We start from the raw sequence: 12717 nt of genomic DNA, 5'->3' as shown, positions 1-12717 counted from the left end.
GCCCTCATTTTAAACACACTTGAGGCTGAAAAAGCCTTCAGGAAAAATAAAAACAACAACTTTCAAATTAATAAGGCCTTTGAGAGTCTGTGCAGAGTAACAGATTTCCTTTTTAGTCCATCATTTGATCAGATACAGAAAACTTTTCCAAAAAAAAAACCCAAAAAAGCTGTTATCGGACACAGAAACGCAACAAGTTAAACATCAAATCCCTGCTGCAAAGCACAGACAAGTTACAGTAGTAACAGTAAGCTACACTAGTAATAGTGCACTAAAATGGATGCACTTTTTTATCCTCCTCAAATTTCACTCTTTAGAGTAATCGAACTATTTCTTTTTTCATCAAAATTTCAAAGATAGATATTTTTACCCAATGCACAGGCCTGGAACAGAATTTCATCCCCTCTTGAGGTGGTTTAATGGTTAAAAAATAGCACCAGGATCTAGGAGACATCATGCGGTTCTAAATACACAAAATACTTTACCCACTTATACTTTAATCCAGATCAGATCATAGCCAGTCAATGCTGCAGTACAAATATTTGGCAACAGCCACAGCCAACTGCCATGCCAGAAATGCATTGGGCAGAAGAAAAGAGAGCATTCTTCGTCTCATGTAAATTTAATGTCAGCATATATTATCTGTGACTGCACTTCACAACTCAGCGTGGCTTTGTGCGGAAGATAGAACGCTCTGATTTACAGCATAATAAATGTTTGCTAAATGCCTTAATTGCCCTCTCTTCTTTCAAAGTGGTACTTTATTATTAGCTTATAGACTGTGCTATGCAAGGCAGATCATTTTTTCCTAATTCCTTATTGACACCTTAAAAATCTGTATTTTACTAATATTCCTTTGAATGAGTGTCTGCTTTACCTTGGCGTTCAGTGATGAACAGCCGCATTCAGCTCCTCGTTACTATGGCAATATTCCGTAGGAGGTACAGAAACAGACCGATGCTTTTATCTTCTCCCTTTGTACTTAGAATATACCTCTTCCCCCCCTTTATTTTTGAACAAAACAACCACAAAGGGGGATGTGAATCATTCAGAGAATCAAAACAAAGGTTATTTTATTAACTTTGCTGTTATATTAACTGAGGATAAATTGCAGGGCTATGAATGAGATATAAACACCAAAGACGTTAAGATATAATCTCGCAAACAAAGTATTTTCTTTCTTTTCATAGGAAAAAAAAAGAAAAGAAGCATTAGTGACCCACTCTGCTTGCTTCTCAAGCAAAACTGAACCCCTTTGCTTTTCAGCAGTACCCAGGCAATGGCGAGAGCAAGGATCACTCACACCACTTGCTGTTTCCCCTGGAAACAGCTAAAACAGTCAAAGTAAGTACATTTGTGAGTGTCAGGTGGGATGAAATCCCACTTTTTATAAGACCCCATCCAAGAGGCAATAGGCTGCTGCATGACTACTAACACCACCTCCTCTGTATTAATTTGCATCTAGCTAGCAATGGTTTAAGGCCCTCCCCTCCCTCCCCCCAAAAAAATGGGGTGCAGAGTAAACTCTTCAGGTGGTCAATGCAATATGAATAAAGAATTCAGTCCTGCTGGGTGCAATCGAGATTTATAGCAACACATCTCGTTTGCATCTATTGACTCAGCCACTTGCAGAAGCTCTCCCTGATTGTGTCAGTCAAAGCAAACCAGATGAGCAAACGTCTGCAGCCCTGGCCAGCCAAGCTCGCTGGATGAGGTGGCACAGGGAGCAGGCATGTTAAGCAGCTCAGCCAGCTGAGCCAAGGGAGGAGCTTTGCCACAGCTGGGGATCAGCCAGTGGTGGCACAGCTGTCTGCAACCAGGTTTGCTGTGCTCCTCCTGTTCTGCTCACAATCCGTATTCATCCACCAGAGATTAGTGATACAGTTATTCCCTGCAAATTTCTTTTCAGAGTCATCATTCTGAAGCGAGGAAAAAGAAAAGAAAAACACGGGATTTCTAACTTGATATACTACATTTGTTCAGTTACTCATTCAGACGAGAGCACCACTTGGCAGATGACTTTTTGTAGTCTATGGTTCTACTTACACTTCAGTACTGCCCTAGACAACCCATTATTCTTTCTCCTCTGCCCCAAGTAGTCTGTAGTTTTGACAGCTACACATTTTTAATGCATGTTCCTGTGGCTTTCAGCATTTTCTAACTAACTTGCCAGTGGAGGTAGAGATTCCTGATTATCAGATTTAAGCTTATGGGCCATTGGCTTACTCTTTCAGAAATTTCATTAAACACTTAGAAATAACCTGCACATTCCAAATAAACCACAAATTGCAGGATTTTAAACTCCTGCTGGTATACAAACCAGAGTTTACTTTGCCATATTGCTGTAAACAAATGAAAAAAAACAAAAACAAAACAGAAACTGATTAATCTTAACTTTGCAGCAAGGCATTTCCTATGGGCAGCAGGGCGAAGCACTATAGTGACATATATTTCATAAGAACTCCAGAAAAAGAAAACAAAAAAGATATCCCCCCAACAGTAAACTGTCAGTATGACCCATAACAAGAGTAGCAATAGGGATGTGAATGCCGTACCTTGCATTATAAGCTTTCCCAAACATGCCAGGAACCGAAAACCAGTCCAAAAGGCATTATAAGCACCAACATGAATTCAGTACTTGCTATTTCACAATAATTCCCCTTTGCAATATTACCAGTTTTAAATTAAAGATATCATGGTGATCACTAACAGTATCTGGGTCAGACTATTTCCTGTTTTGACAGAAGCTTATTGTAAGCTTAGTGGGAAAAATTAAGAAGCCATGAGATTGAAAGCAGTGGATTAATATTTTCCTCCAATTGTAATTTAAAGGAATCACTTGCTAATGGCATCTTGTGCATTGTCCTCCAGATACATCCACTAAGCCAAATTATTTCTACCCTAAGATGACCTGCATAAAGTCTACACACAACATTTTCCTCAAAGTTAAAAGCAGCTCAGTGAGTACCTACGAATTGAAAAAAATCATTCTCCATAGAACAAGTGGCTGAATACAGTGACCAGTACAAAATATCTTTGTAACAAGCACTTAACACCAGGGCATCATAGTGTTCCTTTTTAATGATGTTTGTACAGAACGTTTGTGCCTGTCCCGAGATTTCAGTCATTACAAACTGATGTGGGGAAGGCATGTCAACGTCTAAGACAGCCCATTTGGTTAGAGTAATGAAATTCACTCTCAAGATCTGTTCAGCACTTCACATGGTAGTAAAAAATATAAATCCTAGTGCCATGTAGTCCCACACAACAGCCTCCTGAAACATTTATTTAACTTGTTCACTCTTTGTCTCTTTGCTTTGAAACTTTGTCCTGCAGTGTTAAGGGGGAGAAAGGGGAGATGGTTTAGCTCACGATCAGGAGCTGTACGAGAACTTATGATAGGGGGTGCCACAGGAAAAACAAAAAGGGGGGGCAGGGGGAGGCCTGTATCATATGAGCATCTATTAAAACGGCTGGATCGCTGTTAAGACCTTCAGATACCAGGCAGTAAGTAAATAAAATGTTTTCGAGGAACATAACCATAATTACTATATGGGCTGTGTTTTAACAATTTAAAAAAAAAAAAAAAAGTAAAGCCCCAGCTTCTCACTGAGCACTGCTTCCTGCAAGGAGACTGCGAAGCGCCCCGGGCTGGGCGACACGCACCCCCGGGCAGCGCTGCCGGGCGGCTGCCATGACCCTCACTTTCCCTCCCGGTCTGCCAAGAGCAATGGAGGACAGACGGGGCCGCACGCAGCCAGGACGGCCCCGGCCCGTCCGTCTCACGGCGGCAGAGCGGCCCGGCCAGGGCCGGCCTCGGGCGCGCGCTGAAGGCTTCGCACGACCCCGCACTACGGCGGCACCGCACTCGCCCTGGGCACTCGCCCATCGCTCCGCCAGCCGGCCCTGAGCAACGTCCCGACCCCTTCCAGCGCTGCCACCGCCCCTGCGCCACGCTCCCAGGCCGGGCCGGGCCGCCGCAGGGGAGGGAGCGACAGGGCCCCCCCGGCGGAGCGCCCGCCACCCCCGCCCCGCCGGCAGCCCCGGCTCCCCGGGTACGCGCGTTCTGCCGCCCGGGGAGGCTCCGCGGCGCGAACGCCTAATACCTTTTTTCCCTGGTAATTGCAATCAGGTGCTTCACGCACCCAGCGCCTTTGCCTGAGAACCTCGCTTTTATCTGCTCCTACTTCTGCTCTGGTCGTAGATCGCCTCTGTTAGTTTTTAATGTAGCGCACGGGGAGCTGTATCGCTTAGCGTTGTTCCCACTCGGGTTTTGCTATTCAGAAAGTGCCCTGGCAAAGAAAATGCCACAAGTCATTTCCTATCCCCTCGCTACGTGATTTACCTGATCAGCTGTTGGCACTACACTGACGGGTGAAACTCAGTCAGCCAAGTGAAGGTTAAAAAAAAAATCGGAATACCACAAATTACTACAATTTGCTCTCTTCTGTGCTAATTGCTGAGAAGCTAATAGCTTCCATGCTAATTTATTTTTATGCTTAATTAGGAACTTTTTTTCCTTTTCATTCAAAGCTCAGCTTTTACGAGCACTCAGAAGTGCGACGATGACAGGAAAGATGATGAAACTCTTACATTCCTTCAGTGAGAGTGCTGAAAGCTGAACATCAGTTAACCCCCCACTCAACAGTTCATTTAACCACAACGTGAAACTAATTTGGGGAGCAGAAATCATTCTTAAAGTTTTTATTACACCTAGCACTTTCACCCAAGGTGGGAGCCCTCACAGTACAAATGACCTAAGGTCATTATCTCAAGACACCCTAGTGCAAAAGACAGACTGGATGGTTTTGATATCTTCATTTTTATAAAAACAAAAGAACCAAGAAAACTTTAAACCATTCCAGAGCTCTCAAGCCTTCATCATACATTGCAAAGGGAAAAAAAATGACTTAAAATAACGTCTTTCCAAAAAACCCTTAACAACCCGTTCAGCAAAATTAAAAGGGGCTAAAAGACCTGGTTTCATTGTCTATTCATTCATCTTACTGTTATCACTGGGATCCAGCTTCTTCCTCTGGAAGAAGCAGCTGGTTCCTCTGGAAGGAGCTCCTCACCCACACCACATCCACTTGCCGGCTCACTCCTGCAGCTGGCCGGAGATCCGGACTAGAGCCCATCAGCTGAGCAGCCCTGCAACGGGCATTCCTTCAGCTGGTGTCACAACGTTTTCCCCATATTCTCAGAAGTAGCAAGAGCATCTATGAATCACAAACTACCAGCACTATTTCGTGAGGGTATTGCTTCAGGTATTACTCCCTGGGAAGGGAAAATAAACTTTCATGTCTTTCTCGGAGGCCGGGTACTGAGCTGCAGTAATTTTGATGCTGCCTGAGCTGAGCAGCCAGGGTGGGTGATCCGCATCGCTTCAGGCTCGCCTGGTTACACAGGTGCCAGCCAGGAGCTCGCACGTTGCTGCAACTGGTCGTTGCAAAGCGCTGATTTCTCTGTCAGGAAGTACCAAAGCCAGACCTTCCCAAAAGCTCTTCCTCTCTTTACAAAACCACCGCTTAGGGGAGGCTTTTCTTAAGAGACAAAACAGAATGTGCCTTTAAGTACCTCACAACAACAACCCACAAGAACAAAGAAACTACCCCCGGCTGAAGGAGAGCGGCTGCTCAAGAAAGGCACTGCCCCGCCGCTCCTCCCGGGCAGCAGGCGGGGGCTCCCTCGGGCAGGGCTGCGGGGGCCGGCGGGGCTGCGGGACAGCTCAGCGGGGGTACCGCTGCTCTGGGCTTTACAAGCGTCCTGCTGAGGAAGGGCACGGAAAAACACGAAAGCTGGGCAACAGCGTGCCCCCGCCCTCAAGCCTGAGAAGAAAGAAAGTGCTGGTTGTGTCAGCGGGCTGGGGAAGCTGGTATTCGGGCTGGAACCCGAGAGTAAACTCAGTGGTGCGCAGGGCTGGGGCTGTTTGGTCAGAGAAACATGGGCTTCACCTGCGTCTGGCTTCTCCAGGCTTGCTCAGAAACAGCAGTAAGGCCGACACCATTGATTAGCTACCTTAAAAAAAAAAAAAAGAAAGAAGAGGAGAGACCCAGAATATGTGGGTTTTTTTTTTCTTTTTCCACCGTAAATCACACTGATGTGTTTGGAGGAAGAAGGGAAGCTATCTATCTACCCTGAAGCAAGTATCGATTATTTTAAGCATCCATGGCACCAGCTGCTCCTAACTCTCTTTCACCACCTAAAAGGGTTCTGAGTGGGAGGCTTAGGCTGAGGCTGCTTGAGGGTGGCTAATGTGCTGTAAAAAGCAAATGTACTGACTTTCAGGCTGCTTGTTGGTTCTTACGGCAAAAGCAGATCTGTGCCGCCTGAACAGTATTCCTGGACACATCTAATCTCTTCATCAGTACAGAAGAACAGTTCTTACGTCAATACTCACACTGGGGTGTGCTGGCAGCTCCACGCACTGAGAATCAGGGGGGACCCAGCAGAGGCCCTACCTGTCCAGGAGAAGCTCCCTCACCTTGGCTGAGCCCAAGCGCTGCAGAGGGACAGGAGAGATGCTGTTTCACAGCATCCTGCTTGCATTTTCCGGTCATGCTAACAGCACCCTGTCCTGAACCCATGGCTCAGCTGGGGCTGGGGCAGGCTCAGGCTGACCAGGGACTGGTGGGATGGGGGTGCAGTGGTGGGTTGGGGGTACTGTGGTGGGATGTTTCAGTTCTTGGCGCTTCAGAGGGCTCTTGCTCTTTCAGCAAGAAAAGGAACCATGATTGGTTTGTGATATGATGCCTGTTGGCATATAATTGAATAATGGATCTTGGATGTGATGTTGCTCAAAGATGATTTATTTTAGGGTTTTCCCCTCTGTCAGAATCTCCACAACCATTTTTGTCTTTTGAAGCCTGCCACTGGGCTCAAACATCTCTTATACCACATATTAATGCAGTAAATAAGCAGTTTTATTATGTTTATTTTACCTGCAATTTTTGGATACTAGAATCCATCAATTTTCTTCTTAACGGAAAAAATACTGAGAGCTAAGCTACATGTAAAATTAGCAGAAGTTACTTGTTAGTATGTAGGAAGTTACTTCCTCTGTCTTTTTCTAATGTCACTTGTAAGATTTATGGGCATTTCAGATTAAAGTATTCAGAACACCAGAGGCATCATTTATCATTAGAAAAGAGCAGAAAGGATAGCAAATACTGAAAACAATAGATCTTGCTGTTAACGTTTAGCAAAGGAGGTGCTGTTCCAAGTAGACATGAGTTACTCAACTCCAGACAGCCCAGTGGCTCTTGACATCCAGCCCACGATCAGGACTGCGTATCCTCATCTCAGGATGAGCCCATCTCAAGCACACTTCCAAGTACCATGTATGATAACTTACCTAACACAAAAGATCTTAGCTGCTTCATCTCTGGGTAGCTTTGTTCAAATTAATTATTTAGAAAAAAATCTACCCGGTCATTTCCCCGAGTTCTCAAATTCTTTCTAGCGTACTTTGAGAAGGTTTCTTCTTTGTCAAACTTGGCAGTCCCCTTCATTACCTTCCCCCAAGTCATGCTGTATTTGCTGCTGTTGTGCATTTAAATTTATTGAATTTTCTGCTACACTTCAGACTCTGAACAAAGCAGCTTTCAGCTTCACAAGTAAGCTTTGTGATGCTTCAGCCTTTAATGAGAGAATCACTTGTCGTTGCAATTGGAGATACTGATTATAGTCGATAGGAAAGCATGGACCAGTTTTAAGGAACAAGATTTGTGACAGCCCAGGATGCTCCTTTATAAACTCGCATTCCCAAAAGAGACACAAGAGGAAAACTCAGCTACAGCTCAACTACTACTGTTTTCCTCATTGTTAAAGTGATGAAAAAAAAAAATCCAAAGTGGGTCTGACAGCATAAACCAAATTTGGCAGGAAGTCTGCAATTGTTAAGGCAGATCTGCTTGAAGATGTTACTGAAAATTGATGAATACAGCAGAACTACATACAATCTCAGTTAAAGTGATATGAAGATGCATGTGTTTCATAGCTAGCACTACAAATGACTATTTACATTTGCTTAAAGGAAATAGAATTACTCTCCTTACATTCTCATACCCCATGCTTTTCTCCCTGGCCTTTGAGCATAGCTATTTCACATATGTTTTATATTGGTTCATTATTTTTTCAATGGCTGTATCAATGCATTTAATAAATAAATATTTTCTCAGAGGATCTCCCCCCATGTCATTCCTGAAGTTTCAGGGGAAAAAAATGGAAAAAAGTGTTTGAACAAACCTGGAGCAAAAGGGAATATTGTACAAAATGTAGCACATCACTACGCTATACAACTAATCTATAGAAAGGTTTATGTCCCACTATTTAATGGAACAGTCAACACAGACATCATTTGGTGTAAACAACTGACATCTACACAAAATGCGTAATTCCCAATTTGTGGCACTAAACTGTGTAAGTAAATTCAACTGAACATATTCCTACATGCTCAAACATTCATTTGCAAAATGTTTACCATGGCAAATATTTAGGTCTTACTTGTGTTCTGGAAGTTGGATAACAACAATACGAGACCGGCAATAAGTGGCCGGTACAACAACCATAAGCGTCGTGAGATTTACCTGTCCCTTTCCCCAGTGATGTTTGTACACTCAGCCTCTCCCGTTCCCTCCTCGCCTCTCCCAACGCACAGAGCTCTGGTGAGCGCCAGGTACGGCGACAGCCCGGAGCGGGGGGAGCCGGGGGGCTGCAGCGGGGCCCGGGGGCGGGAGGCCGGGGACCTGCCGGGGGACACTGACAAAGGGGGCTGCCGCTGCCCCGCCCGCCTCCCGCCCTCCGCCACCTCATACAGCGACAGCGGCTCTAAAGGTCGGCTGTGCCCGAGTCACTGCCTGGGAGCGGGGTGAAATTGCGCCGTCCACGCACAGACCCAGCCTCTCCCCTCTCGTTTACCGGCGCAGATGCGACCTCGGGCGCAGGGGAGCGGAGCAGCCCCTGCCCACACCGCGGCGGCCCCCACCCTCCGACTGTCTGGGGCTCTCCCCGGGAGGGCTGCTCCCCGCCAGCACGCCGCCGTGGCCCGCACCGCCGCCATCTCCCCCCGGCAGGGACCTGGCTGGGAGGGGCTCGGCCCCCTCCTGCCTCCCGCCGCCGCACCGGGCCGTTCCTCTCGCTTAATCCCCGGCGCCGCGCTTCTCTGAAGAGGCATCGTCCGGCTCCAGGAGCTCACGGTTTTGTTGGGAGCCGAGCTGTCGGTGACTGTATCACCAGCCATCCTAAACAAGCGAGTATTTGCACTGCACACGCTCTCCGTACTGTTATCGCCCGCCATCCTTATCTCGAGGACACCTGGACAGCAAACACACACACTGTGGCAGTCACAGACAGACGAGGAACCGCGCAACGCGAAGCTACTGAGGCGTTAAGGCTACGGCAACACAAAAGTTGTCATTTATTCAAATCAATAAAAACGAACTTTTATGTACAAATATACAAAACCATTACGCATATCTTATAAAGTAGTCAGAAGTCTTAAAAAAACCGGGGGGTAGGGAGGACGCCCACAGCCGGCTGCTCTCGCTCCCACCACCCGGGCACGCGCGGGCGGAGGCCGGCGCCGCTCCTTTGTCTCTCGCCTCGGCGGCGGCGGCATCGCCCCGGGGACCGGCTCTGGGCTCCGGGCCCCGCCCCTACCGTCACCCGCCGGGTCTCCCCCGGCGCCGACACCACCACAAAGGACACAACAGCGACGGACACCGGATGGCCCTGCCGCTCGCTTCGACGGCGGCAGCCCCCGCCGGGCCGCTCCCCCAGCTCCGCTCCCCGAGCCCCGGAGCCCGCGGCGGGGCTCAGAGGGTGCCCAGGTGCGGCAGCGTCTCCAGCCTGTCGGGGCGGTCGCGGCCGGCCGCGCTCTCCACGCCGCGCAGCCACTCGGTGCATTTCCGCACCAGCCCCTCGTCCAGCGCGGCCGCTGCCGCCTCCTCCTCCTCGTACTCCTCGTCGTCGTAGCGGTGCCTGTCGTTGAGCAGCGAAATCTTCATCAGGGCGCGCAAGTCGCCGCCGCCCGCCCGAGCGCCGCGTCGCGCCGGGGCCGCCCTGCCGCCGGGAGAGGGCGCGGGCTGCCCCCTCTGCCGCTCCAGGCTGCGGCGCTGCAGCACCCGCACGGCCTCCGGGGGCAGGCTCAGCGACAGCCGCAGCGCCGCCTCCCCCGGCGCCCCGCCGAGGGTCTCGCAGGAGCGGCTGCCCGCCGCCGGCGCCCCCGGCCGGCCCCGCGGCTGCGGCGGAGCGGGCTGGGGCCGCGCCACCCGCTCGGCCAGCGGCCTCCGCGGCGGCGGCCGCTGCAGGGAGGAGCAGGGCCAGGAGCTGGAGAGGAGGCCCGCCCGCTCCGGGGGCGCCCCCCGCGCCTTCCTCGCCGCCTTCTCCTCAGCGGGCCGAGGCGCTGCCTTCTTGGGGGCTGCCGCCGCCGCCGGCCTCTTGGGCTGCGCCCGGGCGGCGACAGGGGTATCAGCGGGAGCCGGGAGGATGGGCGGCAGGGACGCGGTGCGGCCGGGAGCTCCCTCCGGCTCCTCGCTGCGTGCCCAGGCAGCCGCGGTGCGCGCTGCGGGCAGGGCAGCGCATCTCCCCGCGGGCGGGCAGGGCCCTGCTGCACGCCGGGGCTGCAGCCCCATGCCGAGAGGGTGACGACGACCGGTCGGCGGAGGCGGCGCGAGGTCTGCGCTCCCTCAGCGCCGGCAGCCGCTGCTTTTCCCCCTCGATAACCCGCCTCCCTTCCCGCCCCTCGCCCGCCCCGGCAACACCCCTCCCCGCCGCGGGGTGGGCGAGCGGGCGGGAACGGAAGGTCCTCCCGGCGGCAGTCGTCCCGCCCGGCCGAGCCGCCCGCTGGGGCCCGCCGCAGGCGCTCCGCCGCCGCCTTTCCCCGCGCGTCTCCTGCCCGGCCCACAGCAGACCCGGAGGAAAGGCACGGCGCGGCCCACGCCCCTGGGGCAGGCAGGCTCCAAACGACCCCAAAAGTCCTCAAGCCTCCAAGGGGGAAAGGGCAGGCTTTTATGTCACATTAAACTAGCACCCTCACGCCATCTCCAAAACATTATTTTCAGCTCTCTGACTACTTGAATTACCGTGAAAATAAGGGCAGGCAGACTGGACAAGAGTGCTGTCCACCTGAAGCAGACTTGCACCTACATGAAATTCCAAAATGCACAAGCCACTCTGAGGACAATAGGAGCCTGGCAACGAAGAGCCGAGGCCAGAGATCCTTCTTCCTAGCTTCGATTCCTTTTGTGATTGAAGCAAAGCACATTGCTCAATGTTTGGTGTTTTTTGTTTGTTTGGTTGTTTTTTTTTTCTTGAGGAGGAAGGCAGTAATTTCCTACCTTTTAAAGTACCCTAAACAATAACAGAGGTTAGTAGTAGTAATAAGTAAGCATATATTTCCTATGAATATAAAATTACTACCACTCAAAAATTTTGTCTAAAAAATCATGGCATATGATTTCTACAGATTTCACTTCAAAGTACTGTTTTAATTAGGGTACCAGAATTTTATCAAAAGATGGGTAGGATGTATGCAATCCACAGGGACAGAGATTTCCACATCTATGGTTTCACACTGTCATAAAAGGGTATTATACAATGAGGATGCATCAACTGTGAACTTTTGGAAGATTCACACACAGCAAACAAAGGATATGAAGGAGCAAAAGGTACTGATGGAAGAACACAATGCGTGTGCTCTGTATGCAGATGAAGCAAGTGAATCTTTAAATGTTCATGAGAGAAAAACATCTGAAAAAGCACATGATGTAACAGGCCTAAGTGCATACCTTTACATGGAACTTTAGGACTTCAGTTCTTGAACTCATTCTGTTCTGACAAGCTAATAGTAAGTGTTAACTCATGAGTGTTAACTTCGTTATTTATCACAGCACATAAATAAAAAAAAGTCTGAATGACTAATACCATTCTGATTAAAGATTACAGTGAAGGTGATCATGTACCAGAAGTGGTGGTTCACGGGCAAAACCAACCCTGAGGCAAACACCTGCCCCGTCCTGAAGCACTGACTAATGGGATGGGGTCTCTCCAGTGCCAGTTATGGTCAGCAGCAGCAACTGGGGAAGGGGCAGCAACAGTCACTTCCAGGATGACATCCATCACTACCTATGGACATACTAGTTCACCTTCAATGCAAACTGAAAGGAACTAAAAATTCACTCAAGGGTCCACCAGCACCCAAGGGCCGTGACAGGCAGAGCTGGAGAGGCTGTCACTACACCACGCAGCACTAACGAGCCCAAGAGCCTGCTGCAGGGTCTGGACTACCTGGTTCCCTATCACCAGCAGGAAGGATGCCTCAGTTAGTGATCAGTTAAAAGGTGTGCCTTGATTAGCAGTTTAGCTGCAAAATCATGCAGTCATCCTTTATACAGCTTCTCCAAAAGATGTTGCTATTTGTGCAACATACACTGAGATTTAGCAGGAACATACTGCAATTCCTCTCTTCAGCCTGAAACCCGAAACTAAAAGACAGGGGACTTCCCCCTCCCTGACACTGCAGCTCACATCTTTTCAAATCCATTCCTTCTTCTATTTGTGGATTAGTGGAAAAAAATAAATCCAGAACAACTAGGGCTTAGACTACAGGTAATCAAGCACATCCAACCTGTGCTAAAAAGAACCTCCTGTAATATAATATCATCCATCAAACATTACAGATTTAACTTTGCTCCTGAATAACTGAATAGCTCTTAG

At 49.3% G+C, this 12717-nt stretch overlaps 1 protein-coding gene across 1 annotated transcript; it reads right to left on the bottom strand.

Annotated features, from left to right (window-relative positions):
- Window positions 1-9476: 9476 nt before the first annotated feature.
- Window positions 9477-10634, bottom strand: PRR18 (proline rich 18). The gene has a single exon (XM_068414020.1). The coding sequence runs from the start codon at window positions 10632-10634 to the stop codon at window positions 9816-9818; it is 819 nt and encodes a 272-aa protein (XP_068270121.1). The 3' UTR covers window positions 9477-9815.
- Between the last annotated feature and the right edge of the window lie 2083 nt (window positions 10635-12717).

This window comes from Nyctibius grandis, chromosome 1 (genome assembly GCF_013368605.1).
Source record: "Nyctibius grandis isolate bNycGra1 chromosome 1, bNycGra1.pri, whole genome shotgun sequence".
Lineage (NCBI taxonomy): Eukaryota > Metazoa > Chordata > Aves > Nyctibiiformes > Nyctibiidae > Nyctibius > Nyctibius grandis.
Note: the sequence above shows the minus strand (reverse complement) of the source record. Positions and strands in the feature narration are given on the sequence as shown.